This window comes from Patella vulgata, chromosome 9 (assembly GCF_932274485.2).
Source record: "Patella vulgata chromosome 9, xgPatVulg1.2, whole genome shotgun sequence".
Lineage (NCBI taxonomy): Eukaryota > Metazoa > Mollusca > Gastropoda > Patellidae > Patella > Patella vulgata.
Genome location: NC_065887.2, coordinates 18,192,308 through 18,219,044, shown reverse-complemented (window position 1 = coordinate 18,219,044; position 26,737 = coordinate 18,192,308). Strand labels below are relative to the sequence as shown.

The following is a 26,737-nucleotide window of genomic DNA, read 5'->3' as shown; positions in this document are numbered from 1 at the left end:
CCTTTCTGCATCACTGACAAGGGGAAATCACACCGGAAAATCTGGATGAACTTTCTCGGTCAATGCAGGGATCGAACACCCAACCTCCAGGCTAGCGAGCCAGCGTCTTACCTACTTAGCCATGTGATCCCCCAACACATCAAATTCTAATTGTTTTGTATTCTTTAGCTCTTTACAGTAAATGCTCCAATGATATTGCACACTGGTTCTTATCACATGATCATTCAAAATGGCGATTCCTTCATTCCGTCATACTGTATCTGGGACTGTCAAACATACGAGATCAAATCGGTTATTTTGGCGAGCAGAAGTTTTTCACAATGAACAATTTGAGACTACTTCACAATTATTGACCAATCAAAAGGTTTTTATGTAAATCTCTATAAGTGAGGGTACCATTAAGGTCACATAAATTATTTAGGATCTCATTAAGGAGTCGGTAGCTCTAACATACAGGAGTCCATATGTATACCGGTAACTATTACCTATATTTCACTGTTTTCACCCCATTGTATTTCAGGTTTGTACGTTTTTAATGTCCCAGGTTCAATGGTGCTTAGTTTCTATTCTCAGTAAGATTAGAACAGATTTTTATTTAATACTGCAATATTGTAATTGGAAAGAATTAAAAAAAATTTCTTCTTGCCTCAGGCAACAAAAAAATCGGATTCAAAATCAATTTTCTGAGGTATTGTTTATAAGCTAAGTAAACATATTATCTAATTTCAAAAGACACATTTTTTCAGAATTTCTTCAGAATTCTAACAGCTTATTTTAAATCTGATCAGACACAAGAGTACTAATGAATTAAGAAAGAGGTAAAAAAAATTACAAAATGAAGTATACAACAAAACATTTTGCAAATGCGTCACATGAACAGTGAACTCCTTGAAAACCGACACAGGCTATAATGTGTATGACTCTCAAATAGACCTTGAAATCTACATCTCAGCAATGGATTAATTGATTTATTTTAGATCTTCGATAGAATTCTATTTGAATATCCTGGATGTGTAACTACATAGCCAAAACATAGCAAATCCAAACTATTTAAGTTTTTATCTCTTCGAGTAAAACTGAGATACAAGCTTGAAAAACTTTAGAAACCATAAATAAAACTCTCAGAAACTAATAAATAATGGTTGGTGTGAATTTCTTTTAGGTACCACACTCCTTTTAATTGGTCAATCAGTGGAACGTTTCACAGAATTCACTTTCAAAGTCTTTCCAAAAGTCCATCATTAAATAGTTTCTTGAGGATGCATGAAAGAATAACTAAACAAAACGCTTCTTTTAAATCATAGTTTGAATAATGGTGACAGAAGTGTCAATGAATTTGGACTGATAAAAAGCTTAAGGGTTAATTCTTTTACGCAAATCAAAGTAACTTCTAGACATTTATGTCTTGAGTAGTGACATTTTTTCTCAAAGTAAATTGATGCATGGTTAGATAATGACAGGCATTTGATCTATTTTTTGACTATTTTGGGTTTTTTCGTGCCCAAAAAAGGTCTACAGGAATTGTTCCATTTCAAAACTTCAAAGTAAGACGTCTGCAAGGAGATCTCTAATTAACTTCAACTGGACAAGAAGCAAAAAATCAATTTTTCCACTTAATTCTTGACTGTTGGAACAGGAAATTATTTCCAGCAAGTACTGCTAATTTCATGGGGTTACTATTGGCGCCATGGATTTAAATGCTCTGGTAATTGTAGTTTTTCACACAAAGTACATTTCAACATCTTCTATTGATCAAAAACTCATTCCTTTTTTCATGTTCACTTTCAAAAATGGTTTTAGTGATTTCAAGAGCCTACAAATCATTAAATCAAATTTCAATTGGTAGCAAAATTACATAATGACAAGCGATTAATCAATTTCGTAGTTAATTATATCGTGTAACTCTAAAAGACAAGCGTAAAAACTTTGTTTGCCCTAGAATGTTATGTCAGTGGTTTTTAATCTATAATTGACAGATTAAATGCAATCAATTCTGACAAATAAAATTCAATTATTGTTGGCAGGAAACATGTTTTCAACATGGATATTTCTAAATTTGTACCATTATTCTTTTCTAGTGATGTTCCACATTTCGGAAATGAGGTTGCGTTTTGTCCTAATGATCTCTGTGTCTGAAAACAGGATATGACCTAAATATTATCTTTAAAGGGCATTAGTGAAAGCGATATATATAATAACAGACAGCTTTATGGATAACATTCACTAGGTTTACTAACTGCAACGTTTCAATGAGGTTATTATCAAGCAATGATACAATATCATACCTGTTACACAGAGGATTATATACAAACATTCAACAATAAACTAATTAACAATTAAAGAACAGAAGCCATTCAAACTAAAGACACAGTATATGGTATTACCCAAGAAAACAGTACCCTTGAAAGGGAACAAAATCACAACTCATATTTAAAACAATTAATTAAACATACATTATGCAAGAGCTAAATCTGTCTTTCTTTAGGCCTGCGATCTTTAGTGGATTGTGAGCAGATTTACTGCACAACTTTCCTTCACGATTTAACGATTAAATGGATAATCAAGACTATGCTGTTTATCATACTGACTTTAGTAATGATGATCAAGGCTAGGCGGAAATTCAATCGCTTTGTTCTCGGTTAATAGTGGATCAATTTGAATGAAATTTTCAGCTAATTGCCTTTACATTATCTAGTTTTTAACTATTATAGTGAGAACTGCCAACTCGTTATCGAATCTCCCATAATGTATCTTTAATGATAAATCCTTAATTTCCAACAACTATTAAATTAATCCGTGAATATGAAACGATATATCAAATGTGGAACAGAATAAACAGAATAGAATAGACCGGAGGCTCAGTGCGGAGGTGGTCCATCCAATGGGCACAAAACCAGACCCAACGACGCAGAGTGGTAATCAGTCTGCCATTGGGGCGTTATCGAGATATTCTGGGTCAAAGGTCAAATGAGGTCATTTGCACTAAAAGTGAATGCATTCACAAAATAATTTTGTATCACAATTTGTAGTTCTAATTCTAATAAATCAAGAAATTGTTATATTATTAGTAATTTGTTATTTCAGTGTATTTGGTATGTTGATTAATGGGTTGAACATGGTGTATTAAAAGTGATATAAAACAGGGGCAGGAAGGAAATCCCATGACTAATCATCCTGTATAGCTATAAATCACTTCTATACACCAAGATCTTATTTAATACCATTTCTATACAATCCCAGATTTTAGAGGATTTTCACTCGATCAGCTAGATGATCTGTTAATAGTTTTCTGGTAACACTTGTTGCAGTCAGTATTCGTTCTCAATGATTATATGGTAGAGGAAAATTAATGTTTTTTTCATTGAGCAAAATATTTTCACTCAAAAGATTGTTGAACGAGATGCTTTGGGAACTGAAAATGATTCAGCAAAGTTCTATAGGTGCAAATAAAAGTCTGGTTTAAGCTGGCATCAAGTTGGTCACTCTATGCTTCTTTTGTTATTAGAATTATACTTAAAACCTAATCTACAGTAAGACCACATTCTATAAACCACCATTGCTGATCTTTTGGTTTATCCCATACAGTCCTTCATTAAGTTATCTTAATATAACTTTCGTTATAATAATTCTCCCAGGACGTTAACAAGTCCCGACATAGTCAATGATGAACAGAAAATAGTAGATAGAATGTAGTTGGACTATTTCTTCAGTACCGGTTATTCTTGATATAAGTTCACTATACTGAGGTTGAGTTCACACTGGGACTACCGTGTAGTATCAAAAAAATGAATACTGCAATCTCTTTTGTGTATTTATGACCACAGACTCCACAGTACTCCATTAATTTCCAAATTGACTCTATGGGTAATTCTTGTCTCTTTGAAGAGCTCTAACTTTTTCCCAAATTCTCGTTGGGTTGAACGCTTTCTACCACAGATGGAGCCTCTTGTTTAAAAGTATGTATGAGGTTCACCATAGAAATCATGAGATACACAAACTGGAAGTAGCATACTAGTAAAAATTCAACTATCTGCACTATATTTCACTGTAACTATAACTCTGTTATGTTATCCTTCCAACTTAAAATCATGAATATTCATCAAAACCTGACCTTAAATACAATTTCAAACCCATTTTTTCGATTCTAAACCAAAGAGTCAAGTGAAATTGCCATGCAAAAAAAGGGAATAAGGGAAAGTTAGAGAGAGATTATTGAAAAATTTGCACAAGATGTAGGAATTAATTGTTTCCAAATGAAAGCAATAAACTTTGGGTAATTTTTGCTTCAGGTAAAAGCAGGTTCTTGATACAAAGTTTTGATTAGAAACACAATGTAAACGCAACAATTCCTAAATGCATATTGCGTGATAACAGGATTACAATACTTGATCACATGTAATTTAGCAAGACATATTGCAGCATTCCCAAGCGGATTAACTCATTCTGTCTGCTCACAAGAATTCTAATTCTGTCAGTGGTGATCAGGTCAAGTGAACAATGCCATCATCTCAGAATGACATACATGACCATGAGTTCAAGGTGCATTCGAACTGGATTTTTTTCTTATTTTTCAATAACAACAAAGTTAATTCTTCTTACCGTGTAAACTCTTCTTGTAAAGCTTTTAACCTGGCCCTACATGCGTCACTCTCCAGCCTTGTGTCCCTAAGACGCTGTTCCGCTTCCAGTCGTAACATCCTTTCCCGTTCCACCTCCTTCATCTCGATGCTGCCCTCTCTCGGCTCACGCTGCAATAAACAATCACATTTATTAATATTATAATAAAATCGATGTTATACTATTGTAAACTGAAATATGCAAAAATGCAATAAACAAATGAAAAAGTAAGCTTCCAACCCAAATTGTCAGTTACATATAGACTTCCTAAATCTATGAAAAATTGTATAAGATGTTCTGGTCTTAGAGCTCCAATCTTAATTTTGCAAGGAATCGCAGTCCTACAAATATGATTTCACTCCCTCAAGTTCTTTATATCAATATGGAGTAGCATTTTTATGTTTGGATAATTTATTTTCCAAATACATAGTTGTACCAACTTACATCTCATAAATATTCAAAATGGAAGACCTTGTGGCTACACCATCAGCAAGTTTTAAAATAAGCAAAGATATGCATTAAAGGACAAAGAACTTGTGATGTTCATGAACCAAAATTTCGTGAGACCCAATGAATTAACTCTGTTGGAAAAAAAAAAAGGAAAAAAAAAAGAACCATAAATGTCTCTGTCGGAAATGACACAACCATTACATAAAAGATTACACAACTGAATGTTCTCAAACATAAAAGGCAAATTTACCAATTGGACACCAGCACATTAATTAGAGGAAAATTAACAAACACAAAAATCTCAGATTTTACGATTTTTCATTTGATATTTGCTAATAAAACAAAGAGAAATTTTTTTTTTACTACAGAGTGATATGATCTCGAACACAAATAACTCACTTTCAAGTATTTAAACTGTCTATTCTGAAGCCATTCAGAAAAAAACTTCAATAAAATTGAATTATATGGGATGTTTGAAGTTGTGAAAAAACATGCAGCAACTTGTAAAACAGAAGTATGGTAGATGCTTAACAGATATGTGTAGAATCTTGACTGACATGTTCATTTGCCAGCAAACGACTTCAATTCTGGGCAAAGGGGTTAGATATCATAAACTTTTGTTTTTCGGTCTAATTTGTTCAATAAATGTTTTATTATTCCACGGAGAGAAATGGTGAATCCTATCAGTTTACAAATATTGGTTGGGGTAATCAAATTAATAAGCGTAACAACATCCAGTTGATTTGCGGACTCTATAGGGATCAGTAACAATGTTTATGGCACCATAAAGTCCTGTCCAATACGCTCTACATTATTCCTGTTACAGGCCATTTGTAATCATGACTTATTGTTGATTAGAATATGAACTTTATACATAACCTAATTTCATATAACAGCCAATATTATTGGTTTGTTTTCAAATAGGTTAATCAATGGAAAATAATGTTACAGTTGACTTTTTCCTAATAAGTATTCAGTTCAGTTCTTTCTTACTATTCGTATTAACTATACATCTATCTGATTTTATCTAAAAATAACAGTTGATATCATTGGTTGAATTTGAAATAAATTAATCAATGGGAGATAATGTTACTTTCTTTTAAATGTATCTCGGTCTGCGTAGGGGATCACATTTACATTTGACATTTTCTGAAACAGTATTCAGTTTGGTTCTTTGTAGAGTATGAACTTCACACAACAGTTAATATTGGTCAATTTTACAATACATTAATCAAGGAATAAATAATTTAAGATTTTTATGAATGTACATATCTCGGTCAGAAGATCTTATCAAGTCACAAATTTCTAATAAAATGTATTCATTGCAGTTCTTTTGGATTTGAAAATTAACCAACTGATGTATTTACTGACTAATAAAACATTAAGTAATATAAATGCCGGTATAAGTATACTCTGGGCATAATTACGACTATAGACACAAACGATACTTAGAACAAAAAAAAAAAAACTCTAGACGCTGAATACATTAATGTTTTTATTTTAGTTGTAAGTACTGACATGTGTTTTGAGAGAGATCTTCAGTGCAATGTGAATCGCTTTGTACCCAAAAAGTTTCCAGAGAAAAACATTAAGTTTATAGAATAATACATAATAAAATAAAAGAGTCCAGTATCACAATTCAATAACTTATGAGAGCTGAACTTTCAACAGAAGACCATAATCAACTCTCAATGCCATCTGATGGGTCCGATTTTCAACAGATTTGAATCCGATCAGCAGTTTAACGGCTATTGATGATAAATAGTAAAAATGGATAATTGAGACTTTGTTTATTATCGTAACAACAGTTAAAATGACAATAGAGGCTACAGTGTAAATAAAATGTGGATATTTCGGCTCAGAGTGAAGTAATTTGACTGAATTTTCGGCATATTCCCTTTATATTATCTATTTTTTAATTACTATAGGGAGAATTGTCAGTTCTTTATCTAATCTTACTCTTGCCTAATGCTGCTTTAACACACTTTTATATCAACGGTTGCCCTGTACTTGAACCCTAGGACTGTTCCTTTAATCTAAATTAAGGAATGATCAACCTGGCTATTCTAAGAATTGCTTTACCCAGACATTTTTTCTCAAAGCATCTCTTAAGGTAACCATGTACATGCTGTGATAATTCTTTAACATTATCTGAATCAAAGGCAGGCTTTATTTAACTAGCTTTTACTTTAAATTAGGAGGGAAATTAACAGTCAGTTCTCAAGTACTTACTAAGTAGCTTGACTGTACTTATGTACTGTAATAAAAACAATGAACAAAAGATTATAAATTTCCAGGTGAGATATGCATGGAAATTTAAAAATAATTGTGAATAATCAATTTGCCTTTTCTTCCATTTAGATTTCCAACAATCATGCATAGAAAATTAGATAGCTCACATATGAAGAAATAGTTTTTCTCATATATTTTTAATATGATTACAATTATTATTATCTAGTAGTTCCTTTGAGCAAACCTGTTGTATAAGATATCTATTTGATGACATGACATGTAAGTTGACAACATGTAAGTATAAGATATACATATATATCAAAGCCAATTATATATTAATGGGACTGTGGCTAAGATTCCAGTCCTATAAGTAAGACATATCAAAGCTTGAATTACCAGTATGCATTAAAGCAACTGTGGCTAAGATTCAAGTTCAACAACAGCCTCATATATAGGATTCAAGTTCTACAACAGTCTCATATATAATATAACAGAATTATGTGTGCTAGATTTATGTATTTGCTAAATATTTTGTCACAATAAAAGATTTGGTGAGGGTAATCCTATATTCTGTAATTCAAATTTCAATTTTTATTAGATAATTCTTCATTATTTGCATTAGTATAAATGTGTACAAAATGTATGTAACACATATAAGTATTTTTAAATTGACATGAAAGTACAACAAAAATGTGTCAGCTATGTGAACAGCTCATCTGGGAAGTAGTATCATGCACACCCTGAATCATGATGCACACAAAAGAATCACTTTATATAGAAAACATTCTTTTCAATTATAATTGTATAATATGACTAATATAGTCAATAAAGTAATTTTCCTGGTAGAATGTATGTTCTCCACATTGATGGCTATATATAAGGAGCTTGAAGAAATACATTTTAAAGAGGCATACACAGAAAGCTCTATTATTATCATTTACCCAACAAAATATTATATGGGAAGAGGGAGCTTTCCTACTTTATAACCTTGTCACCAGTTCATGCAAATTTTTAAGATTCATTAGAGTATATGCCTGATGAACAGATTAAATCAAGATGAACAAGAAAAGGTGAAGCTATTAGTTTCTTTTAAAGTGTTGACGAGGGGGCAGATTAAACAAGTGAACTACTTGATGTGAAGCAGAAGTGAAAATTGATGTAAAGAAAAGATGAAAGGGTCGATAAAAGATGTCTACTATCATTAGTCAAATCTTCTACACGTTTCGTAATTAACAAAAGATGCTCTTAACATTTATACATAATAATGATGTATTATGTTCTTTTTAAACCAAAAATTTCTTTGGGGGAGAGGATGCATAAAACATTTTTTTCCTTTTTCCTTACAATAAAACTTATTATTAGACAAACGTACAGTAAAAATTGTTAATTATCTGAACTTCCCAAATAAATAAGAATTCATATCACATGTTCAAGACTAGGTAAGCATCATGGTTGAATAATAAAAAAAATTGAACAAAAATTAAAAACTACAATACCTGTAACTAATCCCTATTATATCCATGATAATCCGAAAATTTAAATTTAGAAACCGTAGTTTCTCAAGTTCTAATAATCCCAGTGTCCATCAAATTACTTCAGATACGAAAAAATAAAATGATGAGAATCGTTAAACGAAAAGCTGAAGGAACTGTTACTCACTGAACTAGACTCTTCCAGTTTTTATTACCTACTGTTGGACTATAGAACAGTACTTAGATTACATAGCTCTAAAAGTTACCATCTGGCTACTTCTTAATAACCTATCACCAACTTCTAATATTTAAACAGCATGTTTTACTAATAACTTGGAATGTTGTCTTGGCTGGGGGTCTATAATCAAAGATTACATTTTTCTGGCAAGCTAATCACTCATCTATCCCCCAACTCGATTGTAAAGACGGTAATCGCTTTCTCGAACCTCCATCTCCTATGATTGAATCAAAGGAAGGCAACTTTCTATCAAAACTGTCAGATGAAACTTCTCCTATTTCTTTCTGACTGTAGAAAAAAGGATAAATTTCCATGGAATTAATCTAGTTTTAAAATTATCTGACAAAAGGGATATCTACATCAAATTTGTTAAATTCCTTTATTTCAGAAATAGAACTTCTTGGCAAGGCAGCAGTTTTTGAAAACAAATCTATTCAAAAACATTTATGTGTAAAAAAAATCCAAAAACAGTCCCATTCACCTGAATTGATAATTTCATGATGGCTTAATATATCTATGGTCTGTCTCGGCCTCAGATGTCAATTTTTTTTTTTTCCACAATATAGTGTTTTTTGTTGTGTGTGGTGCAGTCAACCTCAACTCACTAAAAGCTTACTAACCTTAGTACATTTACGTATGTGATGAAAAAATCAATTATTCAAACTATAATATTTTTTAATAGATAAATTTGATTATTCAACAGAAAATGACAATGAATCATATTTGATCAATATTATGTAAATTCATACTATGGATATATGCAATGTATTTACTCAATGACTGGTTATATAATAGTTACATTTCTCTAATCAGTATATATTATTAACCCTTTAGCAACTGGTACAATATATATTGACTATTCTGGGGTTTAACAACCACTCGACACAAACCAGGTCATTTCGGCACCAACATATGGTTCAATTTTATTTCAATAATTTGCTTGTGCGTAGGGGTCTTTAGCAGTGGGAGGAAACCAGAGGATCTGGAGAAAACCCACGAGGTTGGACAGGCAACCCTACTCCTTGTCACGTACAACCGGAGAATCGAAACCATGCCAGTTGAAACAATGACAGATCTTATCATACATTGCGCACTCGCTAACCATTCGGCCATCCAACCACCCAGAAACAAAGCGAAAACGGACAGTGAGAAACCGTTTGGAAGTACTGTTTTTCTAGACTGCCTCTAATTGCCCGAGCTTTATGAATGGCTCTTCTTATTGTATAGGATGTACACATAGTTCTTAAGTTATGCCACAGCTAATCACATGGGGTTTGGGGGACTCAAAGAAGCACTAGTTTTGGGTGGTCCAACTCCTAATACAATTTTTGTTTATTATTATTTTTCCACTGCTTTCAATTTCTTTAATAAGTAAAAAAGTAGTTTAAGTACTACTAAATATCTTACAAAGAGAATTTTGAGACTAGCTTGTCCAGACAGTCAAAATTCTACTAACTTTGTTCCAAAATCAACTGAAACAGGATTTTAGTCACAAATAGAATAAGAATATAATTTGACCCTCCATTATCCATACTAATGGAACATCCAAGCACACATTCAAACCTTGAGCATTATAGTGGTGAGTTATGTCTTCCCACGCAACTCCCACTCATATTATCATATTTTGGTCATCTATTTTTTATTATGTCCATGGATGATCATCAATGACCTCAGTTGATATCTTTTTGTCCTAATGGTTATTATAGTATAGTCATCTAGAAATATTTCTAACCAAATAAAATGTTATCATAGAAAAATTTGAGTGTAATTTTATAGTTTTGTTATTCCTGTGTTAATTTGCATCATAATGTTGAAGAGTTGACCGGAAGACCATTCATAATTTTCTTAGGCAGGTGGACATAACAATTCTCAATTTTATTCACTTCCTTTCATGTAACAAGATAAAGAAAAGATATAAAAATCTTGTTTTGTTCAATAATATAGGGTAGGGTTCGGTAGATATCAATTGAAGTCAAACAACCATTGGTAAGTCTGTTATCTGAATCGTGAGAGCATATAATTGAAATGAGGTTTCAATCTGAAATCCAGTATTCGTTTACAAAGTACCTATCCTCCGATAAATTAAAATGTGTGAAGCTAATCAGGCTTAGTTAATTGTTAGAAAATACGCCATCATATACAAGGTGATAAACATCCAGAGACAGACCATATCCAACAGGTGCCGATTGTATATTAGTTCAATCCCATCATCCACTTCTTCCCTGATAAATATTTTTACAACATCCCTTTTAAGCAAACCAATCAATCAATTCCATGTCATGTAACACTTCTAACAATTCTATCTCTTCCAACTGGAGAGTTCTAGTGGCTGATTTTGATGACCAGTAACGAGAAATAAACATGTTAAATGGAGCGATCAGGGAGAAGTCATTAATGCTGGATAAACAAACATCATGAGAATACATTACCAGTTCATCAACAAACATACTAACTTACAGGCAGACGGACTGGCACCAAGAAAAAACGGGAGAAAAACATGGAGTAAAAAGATGAAGGAGTTGAGTATTGTGATGGGATTACTACAGATGGACCTACACCGTGTGGTATAATAATAATAAACGTTCAGGAGAAAAATCCAGTTTATTTATACAAGTACACTTCATCTACTACATCAGACAATCTCCTAGTCAAAATATCATCTATTTAACATGCTGAAAATAATAGAAAACACTACAAACAGGTATATAAAGCCTGTTCTTTTACTTGGAATATGAAACATTGTCATTATTATTATTTACATTCTTACATTTGTGTTATTCTTCTGAGAAAAACTGAAAAAAGTTCAGGGTCGGTCATGAATTATCAACAACTGTATATATTAATACACATAATTTGACAAAACCTATACTTATGAAGATATAACCGTGCAAATCATTTAATGTATGTGTTGTAGCCTACAATTATTAGACCTACATCTGATGTAATAAAATATATTCTAAATTGTAACAAAGTGGGTTGTTGGAATATTTAGTTTTTGCCAAGGGTTTTGACTTTCCCATCAACGTTTTTGCATGATCAACAGGTTGTAAAATAATATTTAAAACCAAAACTTTAAACTGCTGTAAAAAAATAACAATTTAACTTTGAAGATTGAAATACAAAACGAATAAAAAACTGAAAAACATCTGATTTCAATCAGGTTGATTTTTTTGAATAAAGCCCTCAATCTCTATTCCATGAAAATACAGATACTGTTTCTGATCCATGCTGTTTCTTTAAATTAGTCTCAGGGAAAATGTAATATGGTTATTTCCAATCCTGATTGGCTGCAGACAGTAAGGACTTAGCTGGTCAAAGGTCAATTAATTTTAAGTGATTTATGAGGGGCAAACTGAATTATTGACCTGCACGACATGTAGTACTAATTATTTACAAAAATAAAGCAAAGTTTGTTTAATTGATAAAACAAATTATATGGCTACAGTTTAAACAGAAGATCATTATAGTGGAAATCATTTGGTGAGAGCTAAACTACCCCAGCTGTTGTGGTGAGCTACTGACCACAGATGACCGGTGTCCATAATAGCTAGTTTATTAATCCTTGACCACTGGGCGGCCAACTTGTTAACCAGAGATTTCAAAAGCCATCACTCCCATCCATCCTACTTGGACTAATATTTATATAGCGGTATAACATGAAGAAGGTTTTTAGCCAACAAATACACAGAACATGACAAACAGATTGGTTTTAGTCATGCATCAATGGTTAGCTGATTATCTTAATGGACTTGGACAGGTTTTTATCAAAATAAATCATCATCTTCAACACGTTTATTCTGAGCTCCTCGAGATATCTTTTGTTGCAAAGGTACTCAGTAATTACTTGAGAATTCAACAGTATAAGAAATAAATCTACAACGTATGCTCAAAATTTGAAGAAGTACAAGACGTAACCTTTCCAGATCAATAACATGTGCAGAGCAGAAGTCAAATCCTTGCAGAAAATAATAGAGCTTAAAATTTCCAATAGTTACACGTCTGCTGCGTAATTATATTGAGAACAGAGTTAGAAAAAATAGATGCCATGCTATTTTTATGTCTTCTTAATCGTGCATGTTAAAACTATTTTTAAGTGAAAAGAAAAAAAAAACTTCTTAAGAAAGATTACTTTATCAAAGAAGTTTCTGGAAAATTAAAGAAAAAAAATAATCCTGATAGAATACTCAATAATTTCATTGGTCAAAAAGTGTCACATAAATCTAGGAGCTTACTGTTGATTAGTGAGGATTCAAGGATTGCATAAAGCAGAAATAATTAATGTTGTAATTGTAAATCAATGAAAACGCTTTCCAGATAAACCAGCCATTTCTTCCAGGACAATTTCAATGAATAATAAATGTTTTTTGGGTGTTTAATAACACAACTGAAGTACTTATATGACCATAGAATAAAACATGAGATGCAAGTTTTACATATAATAAAACAGTTTATTTCATAAATATAATATAGTTTCACATTACAGGAGTAGATTAAGGTTTCATCCACAAAGTGGCTGTGTATACTTTTCATGTACATTCCCACTTTTCCTACTAGAGCCCTGCTTCCACCCATGTCAAAATAATCAGTGACATATTTTGAGTATGAGGGCTGGGTTGGTTTAATATAATCTAAAAAAAAACCATACCCTTTTCACCTGACTTCCAACCCACAAGTTATCATGAACTAACCCACCCTTGGAACTATTAAAACTGAATTAAACTCAAAGCGAAACTTCAGACAAATTGGTTTTTTTCTAATTAAGACAGAGAATGTCTACGATAATATTATTGTCAGAGATAAAGAGAATAACCAGATATCAAGTAACAATAAAACGTAATTCTACAAAAAATACCAGTCCTGCAGTAAATGTTTTCATCCAATCATGCCTCAACCATTCTATTTTTTCAGTTAAATCAAATATCCGTCCGTCTGCCTTTAGGTATTTTTATTAATATTATTTACACAGAAATTGATTTTATTCTCATCAGAAATTGATTACAAATTTTCAGAAACAGACACTTGAAGATTCAATTAGTTTCGCAGGAAAAAATTGTCGCAAGTTTTTGTTAAATTAGTTTACAATCCAGACAACTATTTGTTCAATGAAATTACTTAATGTCCATGTCTTATTGACAAAGTCTTTCCTATCCAGAACAAACAATCAAAACTGTGTCATTCTCATGTCCAGCAAAAACAATTGTAAATTCTCTCCCCATCAAAACTCTTCAATAGCAAGAACACCAAACACTTGAGAAGAATCAAAATTTGATTATCGGCAACATGAAACATTTGCTGACAAATATTTAGTTTTCTTATTGTGTATGTCAGACAATTGATGGGTGAGTATTAGCAAGGCATACAGACTTGACAATTTATCAAAATATTTTGATAAGATTCAGTCCTCTAAAAAAACCTACATATTTACCGACCTATCAGATGTCATATTTCAAACAGGAAAGTCAAAGGGTTTACACATAGAAAACTTAAGGATATGAATGGTTCTTAAGGCCCATAATAAAAGTACAAGTTTAGAATATAATATGTATTGATGGGAACTTTTAGATCAGAATTTGTACGTCCATCACTCAAGACTGTTCGATTGTATATGTCAGATCTAGCAAACACACTTGAAATATAAGACTAAAATATTTTATTCATCATAAAATGTGTTTTTAATTTGTAAATATTACTTATAGAAGCCAAGGCTGATAAAATGTCTGGATAAATGGGGTTAGATTACAAATTCAGGGATTAGTATTCACACGTTTAATCCTGTACAAAGGGGTCCCACGAAAAACATTTTAGCATGATCTTTTTTTCTATATAAACAGATTTATAGAATTCTTAAACATTAATAATTTTAAAGCTGTATATGGTAGTTTTTTTCACAGGCACATCAAAGGTCTACAGCACCAATTTGGCACACTTTCCATATCATGCCTACAATTACAAAGTGAAGACCGAGCTTGAGAAATCTTAAAATGTTCTTGGTCCACATATTCTGAGAATGCAGTATATTTGTGTCCTTATAGATTTTAATGGTTGTGGGTACTTGTGGCTATGGCTTACACACGATTTCCATGTTCTGTTTAATTTTATGGCATACATTTACTTACATTTTTCTTTGTTTACTTGTAGACTAGTTGTGTGTGATGTGGTCCCCCTTTGCATACTATAAATAACCTTAAATTACAGCATTAATCAATATGTTTAACCTACTAAACGTAAAAAGTAAGACAGATTTTTTAAATATCTATCTGTAACAACACCTTTCGTTATACTGTGAAACAAATCATTTTACTAGGTTAAATAATGATTTTCTATAATGTACGCTTTTTAAATTCAGGGAAAATTTGCATAAAATGTCAATGACATGATATAATTTGTAAATCAGAAATATAATCTACAAAATTAACATTTAACTACAGATTATAAGGCTACATTCGATTTTTTACAAATTCAAGGTATCAAATTAAAATATCAAGCATCATTATCATACAGAGCTTAGTAGCTTATTTTCCAATGTACCCATTTAAAGGGACAAGTTGGATTTAACTTTCGTTTGTATACATACAAACACAAGAAACTGTGAACTATATGTGATCTCTCAAAACAATGTGTATTTGGTATAAGCATAGACTGTCTCAAGCATCATACCTTTCGCTATTTGAGAAAATCAGCTGTCCAAATTTCCAATTCATTCATAAAAACATTCCAAAAAAGACTTTACAATGTCCAATTGTTTACTTCAAGCTGATCTATTCTTCTTATCTTAGATTTTCCAATCATAAAAGCATGATCTTTTACAATATTATAATAGAAATCAAATCTACATAAGAATGCTTATTCTTTCCAGAACATTTGATACCACTTTCAAATCATTTAGGAAGTTTTTCCAGAAAACTTGAAATCTTTGTCCTACTTCTTTAGAAAACAGTATTCTAAATTACTGCACTTTCTAAACCAGACTGTGCTATTCTAAATAGTTTAATGATATAAGATGATTTTCAGGTAAAGAATCTATTTTCTAGGTACAGCATGTGAGGAATGCTAGGCACGATATCTGTTCAACCTGTGCTGTTATAGATCATTAAGTTAAGAAGGTATAATAGCGGTAAATTTATTTCTAATAGATCTCTTAGACCGTTTGTCTTCATATATATATAGCTAACAGCTTGTCAACCATGCTTTATAACCCACCCACAATCATCAAATATCAGAAACGGCTATTTAAGGAATCATTGGACTTAAGCGCTTTACAGGTTTTAAGTATCTGTTTATTGATCAAACTGTAACAGAAGCTTGTCAATTTGTCAAACGACAGACAATGGAAGATGCATTATTGACAACGACAGAAAATAAATAAATATGTAAGTCATTTACATTATTGATCGCAACATATACAATCACATTACTTCCGCTCAAAAAATACTTTCTTCGAGGACAAACAAAAAAAAATTAAGAAGTTTAAAGCTGTCTTATCCAATCGGAACAACTGTTGCATTCTTGATGATTTATTTGCCGGCGTATTAACGATTAATTTGGTGTCGTCTTTAAATAGATTGGAGGTGAAATATCATAACCATGTCGAGAAAATAGAGTAGAAAAAATCTAAACAGGGGAAAACGGTCGATGAATCCTGGCTCCAACTGAACTGGTGCGGATTATATTCTGGTGTTAGCTGATGAAATATTGGTGAGTTTTGTCAGTTAATACCAGCGTAATTTTACGATCAATAGAACATGTAAAGGGAAGAATACGACAAGATATTGATGGTGTAATACGGTTTCTTTTACAAAAGTCAAACCCACGATGATTTGATGAATCTCCTTATCACTGAATCACAGCAGACATAAAACCATCTTTCTTCAATATACTTTATACAAATCAACACAATCTTTTAAATTACATGAATCTTATTTAATCATACCATAATTTACAAACAGCTAACTATATATTTTCAAATTTGCATTCTTGTAAACACAGTAACATACAGAGAGGGCTCAGAGTGGGGAGATGCTCCAGGCATCCATTTTAGCAGAGCATCCAATTTAGAAGGGCATCCAATTGAACAGTGAAATCAATATTAAGTTTTTGAAATTTCTAATTATTGCTGTTAACTTTGCTTTACAGCTACCCTGCTTAATTTGAATAAAAAGTTCATTCTTCATCTGTTTTTCCATATCTAAAAAGTTTTCCTTCCTCACATTTCAGAATACTAGGGGGTGGGGGGGGGACTTGCAGTCAAGGAGTTGGTCCCAGGCATCACCAAGCCTCTGAACGCCACTGCACTACATGTAAAGAAACTCTGCAAGGAAAACCCCCCTGACGATTTTCATTTCATTTGATTTCTATCAAATATTCATTAAGGTACCAAAAACTGATTTAAAAAAAAATCTCCCAAATACAAAAATCTTCCCATTTTTGAGGGGTCATACAATGTGTTCTTTTCTTTGGTCTGGCAAAGAGTGGATGAGCAGTAATTTAGTTGCGGATATCGAATATTTAAATGTGTTGAAGTAGAATCAATTGGGTCAAGACACATCGCATGGAGTGATGTAATAAATGGTCATTAGAATTAGAATGATTTGTTAATCATAATAATGACAATCGAATAGAAAGCCCACAACCATTTATTATCCTGTTCGAGCTTCACAACGGAAATCATCGGACTGAATTAAAAAACGTCTAAAGTGCATCATTTGCGTCCCGGCAACGAACTAGGTCAAAATGAAAATAATGATGATTTAAATGATTGTAGCTTTCACTCGTCAACTGTAATGTGTTTTATCCAAATCTTGTTAAAGTTAAGGAGAATCAGAAAACAGATTTGCTGCCATTTTTAACATCAAATTTGTATGAAAATACTGCTGATGTCAGTTAGCACCAGGAAAAAAGTACCATCATCATTTGATACTTTTGGCATACTTATTGAATATTCATAAGAAATTTGTGTCTGCGGGCAATTAAGGAATATTAAAAATGGCTGACATGTTGAATCGATATATAAAAGGCTCTTTACAATGATGTATTGGTGATTGGAGTGACTTTTGATTGGTGTTGCCCTAAAGATGCAGGAATAAGTATTTCTGGAAATTATGTCATACCCCTTGACTCGACAATCCGAAAAGATAAATAATGATGTTCTTGTAATCATTAAAAGATAACAGAAATAAAAAACATTCCTGCATGATTAATTTTAATCTACATAAAAGACTTTTTAATGTTAAGTTGGGTTTTTTTTAATACAAGTGATAAGGAAGACACAAGTTATATTTTATATAGCTGCAATTACACTTGACCATGATAAGCTTTCTGTTTTTTTGGAACCATTCTAGGTCACAATAAAATTTAAGAAATTGCACCTTTCACATTTCTATACCATTCTTGGAATTCTTCACAGAAAAATTAATTTCAGTCCTCCAAGCACGTTATCCAGATGAAAACAAATCAGAGCGATCAGGTTACAGTTGTTTGGTCCTTTCGATTTAACTGTGCTGAAAACTGTTGCCTTACTTCAGCAGCCCAGATTACCTTTGACACTTTTATACTACTAAAAATTTAACTTTCATTCACGGAACTGTTCCTGGAATGCTTAGAGATTGTAATGTAAATCAATAAATTAATCAATTTTCTGTTTTGATGCAAAAGTATAATAATTGAGAAGTGATATCAGGTGTTCTGAAGATCATAACCCTACCTTATTTGTTATATCACTTAGTCCATTGCATTTACAACAGCTTAATGACAATCTTGTATCCTTTTCTACTCAAAAAGCCTGTTAATTAAGCACTCAAAGAATACATTCCATTACCCTACATCTGTCAACCAAGTTGTGGTTTATTTACTATAAGAGTATAGAATTTGTAATGACAGGATCTTCTCCTGTGGTAGGCCATACTAATCAATATGTCAACATGTTAAATTAGTTAAACATAATTTAGAAAGCTGACCATACCAGGAAATGACCAAAGGGGATTAGTTACTGGACATATACCAACATTAAATCTAACAGATTTCTAATGTTATTTCATATAAAATAAGATCTATCAACATTATATACTGCAGGGAATAAGATGAAAAAGTAGGTTGAAAGCACAAGAGACCCTAGCTGTATCTGGTCTATTTGGGTTTATTAATTTACTAATAAGGGAAAATTGTGATTTTACAAACTTACACTACACCAATTAAAGATCCTTTATCATGATAATAAGTTTAATACAAATACCCATTTTATTATTTATTTAGCACATGCATAAAAAAACTTCCTGAAGAATGGTCTGGCTCGAACATGCTTACAATGGTCTATGGCACATAATATATTATTTTGTTGGCAGTGTGTTAATAGAAACCAAAGTCAATTCTAAATGGCCATATCGATTTGAATAATGTTTGGACCAAAATGTTTTTGTAATGAAAGTACTTTTGATTGTGTTACGGAGGGGTAGATTAATTTCAATACCCATTTATTTAGATTTCCGTTAGGTGGTTTTAATTTAATTGACATAGGCGACTTCATGTCCTACTCCAATGTTGGGACTGCTGCCCTGACTTACTATTAGTTTAGTATAGCCTTATAATTATACTAACGGTTTAAACATTTCCATCCTACAGAACTTGCAGCATGAGAATACAGACGAACAATTCCATAATATATGGAAGAACTTTCATCTATCATGGTGGTCATTAAACTTAGAATGATGGAACGCAGGAGACCAATATCTTTAATAGCTTTTCACAGACTATTTTGATTGTTTATGTCATTTCTGCTTCTAAATTCGTTGGGAGACCGCAGTTTTGGCTAATTGCCTGTCAATAAAGAGACCAATTAAGAATAAATATAATGTGACTAGTGCTTAATACCTATTGGTCTAAGTACAATATAACCAATCTCTAGAGATCCAACAACTTTCAACCATCAGTTCATTAATAATAGACAAATTACTAGTAACTTATCCCCAGAGTTATCTTATCCGTATTACTCCACTGATCAGCTGATCAGATGTGAATAGAGAATTTTTTGTTCACTTCCATTACAGTCATACACAAGTCTACACAATCGTACAATGAACTTGACGTACATTAAGGCTTTTTAATTGATAAAACAGAGCCTATTTTACAATCTTTCTGAAAATATTGATAAGGTAAATATGAATATGAAGAGTTATTTACAAAAAAGAAGTAAACGTCATGTGAGATTTTTCAGAAAAAATGGTATTTCTAATTCAAATATATCCATTCCACCAAAATGGCCTATTCTCCCATCGGTGGAAATCAGGGCTCACACAGGTTTTCAATTTTGTTTTCACTAAAATGGATAATGATTTTCATATAAAAAAAAAGATGTTCATATTTTTTTCCCGCCAACTGGAATATTTAATCTGCCAAAAATGTGTGATAAAAAAGACAATTTTATTTCTCAGATGGGCCTTTATAAAACAATTACCAGTATAATACAATATACAACAACTTACAAAATCCTTCTTTAAACAATACATTACCACAGTTTTGAGATGATTTACTAAGATCAGATTTTATTTTGGTGTCTATTAGTCTTTTCGCACACCGTATCGAACAATACATTTCCATTATGTACGTACAGTACTTCAAATCTCATCCAAGGATTGACAATTTCCAGTTTCCTTTAAATTTAAGTTTTGAGTGTACAATAGGCCTGTTGTTATTTTCAGCTACATATAATCAGAATCTGAATAACAGATACAAATTTCAGTTTCATTTGTAAGAGATGACTTTAATCAGAGGATTTTGGCGGCCGTAACGAAACAAACGGCGCACCGTTTTCACACTCAAGAATCATCGATATTCAACTTGTACTTAGATTTCCGAATATGATTTAAAATAATAATACCCAATTAGGCATGCTTATAAATTTTAAAAGCCGTATGAAGCCAAAGTAACCAAAATTCAACTATTAAGATATTTAATTCTTTTCAAAAAGAATTGTTGGCCATTTTGATTATTTCTCTTTATGTTTTAAGACGAAACGAAACATCAAGTAATCACCGCTTGGGTTAATTATTAGGAGTAAATATTGAGTTTTCTATCTCTCATTGGCAATTATCAATCAACAAATCATTTATCTAAGACAATTGATTAGTATTACTCCTTGACACGATCCGGATTATCACTAGTTGATTAATTTATAGTCTGTCGCCACGTGATTGTTATTGATATTCAATGTAATGGTCAATCAACAATAAATATGATTAATAATATCTAATATTTTTTTTCCGCCACATCTCACAAAGAATCACAAGTACTCTAAAACGTTATTGCCAAAATAAAATTTTAATTGCTACCTTAATTTTTTTATTGCAAATTGCAACCAACAGCGTAAGTGAGCCCTAGTGGAAATGCTGCTGTCAGATAAGTTGATAATCCTGACTCAATTTACAGATGTATAATACATAGAAAAACAAATTAAATCTAAAAACACTAACAACCCCATTTATGTGCTCGGAAAAATGATAGTTTTCAATGTAATTAAAGACGAACCTGGCCAAATTCTGTAATTTGCCATCTATATTCTTGAAAGACTAGATGTCAATGTTCATGACTATCTGAGACAAGATATCTTCATCTTCTGGTCTTAAAAACAAGGTTCAACCACTGAAGTTAATTTTCTTCAAATACAATTCCAACTTTGTCATTGTTCGTGCCATGACAACTATATGTGTTATGAGTTAATGGAGAAAAAAACATGACAAAAGCACACGGCATGTCGTGAGAATGATCATCCATCTTTATTAAAATTGAAATAATTTTTCCACTTCATTTATCTAATATGCAAATGTGCTGTTGATGGTTGCTATGGTAATACAGGTGCATTGTTTACCTGACGGTAAACTATTGATGTTTGTGCTTCAATATCAAGTAGTCTATTGTGTTGCCAGCAAAATTACCATCATATTATCTCAGAAAATAATTTCAGCAGACTTGCGTTACAATATTGGGTCAGAAGTTCGACACGTGATTATATATTGTTGTTATCAATTTTATTTAATCCCTTGATATTTTCACAAGAATCGTGGTAATTTTGCAGAGAAATAATACACACGTTGTTCTTTGTTGTGATTTCAAATAGTCTAGTGAGATAATAACTTGATATTACAGCTTTTATTGTCTAACTTTATTGAATTTGTCGACGCCATACGGTTCTGAAGAATGAAAATAAAATTAAATCGATCTTAACTGTATTTCTCTTGATTTCCTTTCAGAGTTTTTTCTCCTAAATTTGATTAGATGCTACCACAAAGGCAGCCATGATGGTCACGAGCACAAGTTTAAATTCTAACAATGGCATATAAAAATGTGTATTTTTGTAGTCCCAAAAGACTGTTTTGTTAAAAATCTTAAACTCTGCATTTTCAAATATCATACAAAGCGTAGGTTCGTTAAATTCACGCACATTCACTTCAGACATTAAAAAAACAAACTTCAGTCCCTTTGATTAAGATTTCTCAATCAACTCAAGTACCTTATGCATTGCAAAGATTTCACAGAAACCCCCCCCCAAAAATGGGTGATTGATTAATGCCACGTCTGAACCACTCAGTCTGTAATGCACTGAAACAAATGTCACATTTAACACAGAGGAGAATTTAGCCAAGGTATTGAACATACACTGCTAAAATATTTGATTGATGGGTTAAATGTTGAAAGGTTTTGCATGCTGAAAATCCAAGATCAAATTAAATATTACACAATTTAATGGTGGAAGTCACCCAACCTCTCTTAAAATGAAAGAATCATGCATGTTGTAGACCATGTATATAGTCTTCACTTGAGTCATCAAATAATGACAGCATCAATAATTGAAACCAGACTCAGGTGAGTCATCATTCCATTCCATTATCACCTGAACAAATTCAATATGTCTACTGTACATGCAACCATTTCCAAACAACAAGACAACCTACTGTCATTGCTGATCAAAACTAATTAAAAATGTATTAACAATTTCAAAATTCATCTATCAAGACTGATGAAAAAATATATCTACTCCAAATTAGCTTAGTTTTTATACTGAAAATTCATTATTCTTTGTTAATAACAAACTTGATCAAAATATTATTTATGTATGGGGATATTGTTATTCATCAACAGTGAAGGATCTAAGAAGATTAAAAGTGTGTAAAGTTCAAAGGATTATAATTAACTGATGAAAAGAAGGAACTATTTACCCTGATATTGATTCACTTAATAAGAGTTAAACACCATATATTATATACATAAGCATATAATGGAATATTGATAGTAACATGTTACTTTGTATAAAATTATTGATAATTTAGAAATATATCAATAATTAAGATGGGGGTAAAGTGCTTCAACTTGTTTTTCGTGAAAGTAAATAATATAGAATAGGTTTAACACAATACTTGGGTCATTCTAAGACGGTGGCATTTCCATGCACTCTTCGTCCAAAAGTCCAGACACACCCTTTTTTTTATCGGGTGCAAACCCTGTCAGGAGGCATCTGGGCTGAAATAATCCCCAAAGTTATTCTCCGGGATTTGAACCTGGCTATTAAAATGCATAAAGTACTGTGACAATTTTTCAAATGGTCAATTTTTATCTGCTGATGAGCAGTAGTATCACTACACATTACATATGTACCTGGATAGACTGTGACTTTATGAATATGCATTAGGATAGACTGGAACACCTGCTCTAAATGACCCCAGACTTGATCCTATGCCACAGCACTATTTTGACTTCAACATATAGAAACCAGAAAGGAGTGAAGTAGGAGCGAGTCTGACAAATTAGAGCAGGTTATCAAGTCTAGCATTAGGAAGGTAGTAGTAGTCATGTTTATCAGGTCTTAGATTTTTAACCTCGTTATTCAGTATTGGTGATCTTTTTTAAATCATGAAAGTTTTTTTTAAACTTAAATAGACTAGCTAACATTTCGATGTTTAATCTATGAAATCTGTGACAATTCATTTAACAAATAGTTTCCCTTATCCATCGATTTAAAAATTCGGAAATGCATTGTCTGGCGCTGAAACAATTAGCCATGCATTGATATTTAACGTTTAACCATATTAACAATCAACTTGTTTTTAAATAATAAATCTTCTTTAAATTAATTTGACAGCAGGCTGCTGATGGCCTGGGGCCTAATTACTCAAATTTCATTGAAACAAAAAATTGTACAAACAAATCCACAGTTTAACAAATTAAATATTTAATCAGCATTTATTAACAACCAATCAAATTATCTGTATCATATTTCATAATAACAGCCCCATTACTGACTTCAACTGTAAAGAGTGAAAGTGAATCGTTATCTGAATTCAGGACACCAGTAACACGAGACCTAATTTCAGGCCAGAAGATCATAAAAACTTGGTTTTTGATGTGTTTTTTTTAATACTAATACCATGCGTTGATCTGATCACATGAAAAACAAACAGTTGTTTCTCGCGGCAACAAATAAAATTTCCAGTCTTTACTGGTGGATTAATAATAAATGGTGCTGACTCACTCGATGAATAGAAAAATTCGATATAAAACTGCACACCACGCCACAATACAATGTGACATGATTTCTACATAATGAGTGTAAAAATAGAAATAATTCTAGGTAACATCAATAACTAATACCATACCTAAAATAGATCCAAAATCTAAAACTAGATTCTATTATGCTAAAATATATGCAAGACCAAAAATACATTGTTTAATCCTGGAAAAAAGGGGGAGCATCAATCATAAAATATCTTTGAGTTGATTCTAAAACAAAAGCTACAAAACCTGATCTTTACCAATAAAACCATCAAGTCATAAATTTTACCAAACATTTCAGCCAATACAATATATGCTAAGGTAGTTTATCTATGAACAAAAGAGTATCACAGACTAGGGCAAAACTCTTTAGTCTCTTTCAAATTTCAGTTTTAAGTTATTTTAACGATTATACTTTACTGTCACTGAATCAAGTGACAAGGTGTAGGGTTACCATCCTAACATCCTAACATATCAATAAAAGCATACAGAATAGAAAAATCTATGTATTACAAAAAGACAAGATACTAAATAGATTGTGTCTGACATTGCCTGAATTTGTCTATGGAAGGTGGCTTATTTTGAGGCTTGCCCACGTAAACAATAATCTAGCTTCAGCACAACCCCAGAACAAATGGGACAATTATATCAATTTGAGAATTACTTTAAACCTTTTTTGTAAATGTTTCTGGAGCACTGGAATCAACAACCATCATTGTGTAAAGTCATAAAAAAAATCTACAATTATTACACATTTTAAGCACTTAATTATCAAAGACGTTTTCTAGAAACATTGAAATAGACAATGAACATGCATTAAAAGAAATGTCGCTTCTACCCTTGTCAATATTCAGAACCCAGGTTTAAAGAGTCCAAGTGACAAATTTATGGTAATAGCGCATGTTCAAAGTGAATTAGAATAATTATGTTATTCCGCACGACAGACGGCTAAAATGTCCTAAACACTATTTCTCTATTATAGAACAATAAACATTCATTAAACTCAACAATAATCTCCTGTTATTCAAAATCACTGAATTTCAATGAAGGCAGAATAAAACCTACGCGCTAAACTGATTTTATGAGGATAATTTGAATGCTACGAACAGATCAGGGGTTCACAATTTCAATTAGGAGAACAGAAATCCACTTAATTTACCCTTTTTGTTTTTTAAATTCAATTTTATTCAAAAAGTAATCAAGCAGAAAAGCTCCTAAGATTAATTATCTAATAAATATAGGTTGACAGATGTTGTCATCCTCGAGGTTCAGGTGAACTAAGAATAGATATTGATAATTAAACAGCTGCAGAGCCAAAGGTGCACTTCTTGTGGAGAGGGTGGGGGCTTGTGTATCCTCTTAGGCCATGAAAATAGTATGCATGTATGACGGTTGTGAAAGTAATTCAAAAATTTACACAAAAAATCATTGGAAAACAGCAATATTGGAAGTTTCAATTTCTTGAATCGTGGTAATTAAACAGTTGTGAAACTTCAAAATTTCTAACATACTCTTAAGAGACTTTCAGCTTTAAATCAAATATTTGAGAATATTGAGCGCATGGCAGAGTATGTCATTTAAAGAATTCACATAAACATATTTTTTTATTATTTTGTATCTCAGATGTGAAATAAAATGAATAAAAACTGTAAAAACACTATACTGCCTTTTAACCATAACACACATATATACTACGGTACTATTGTTGTACATCAGGTATTAACTGTTTCGTTTCTTTACCCCACAATCCACAGACAATGAAAACTAAATAATTACGAGTGTTGAGATTGAAGGAAACAACAGAACAAATATATTGTGAAGGATATTTACACATTGGGCTATAAGAACCCAGGTATATAAGAGAACACCAAACAATGTAAAACACGGCATCAAACAGTGTGATGGCCAACATCCAAAACATCAAAGAATTCGTGCTATAAGACGTTACGCATGTAGACATGACTAGACTCCTTTATCAAGCATTTCATATGATTCCCTTGTCTACATTTAAGATGTCAACTTATCAATATTGCAGACAGCTTTCACTTTATGTACTTATAGAGAATTATCAAGGCTTAATAAAAGGAAATGAAGGGCTTTTCAAGGCGTGTTGTCACAATAGCTTCTTCTGTACTGGAATTTATATTTCAATCAAATGGTATGAGCAACAATAAGATATGGTTTTAATCTTTGA

General features: G+C 31.9%; 1 protein-coding gene across 6 annotated transcripts in view; it reads right to left on the bottom strand.

Annotated features, from left to right (window-relative positions):
- LOC126831974 (uncharacterized) overlaps positions 1–26,737 on the bottom strand; it is a 101,459-nt gene that overhangs the window by 18,941 nt on the left and 55,781 nt on the right. For all 6 annotated transcript variants that reach the window (XM_050562633.2, XM_050562635.2, XM_050562634.2 and 3 more), the window contains one exon: positions 4,600–4,748. In XM_050562633.2, coding sequence (XP_050418590.2) covers positions 4,600–4,748 — 149 coding nt within the window. The remainder of the gene's footprint in view (positions 1–4,599; positions 4,749–26,737) is intronic.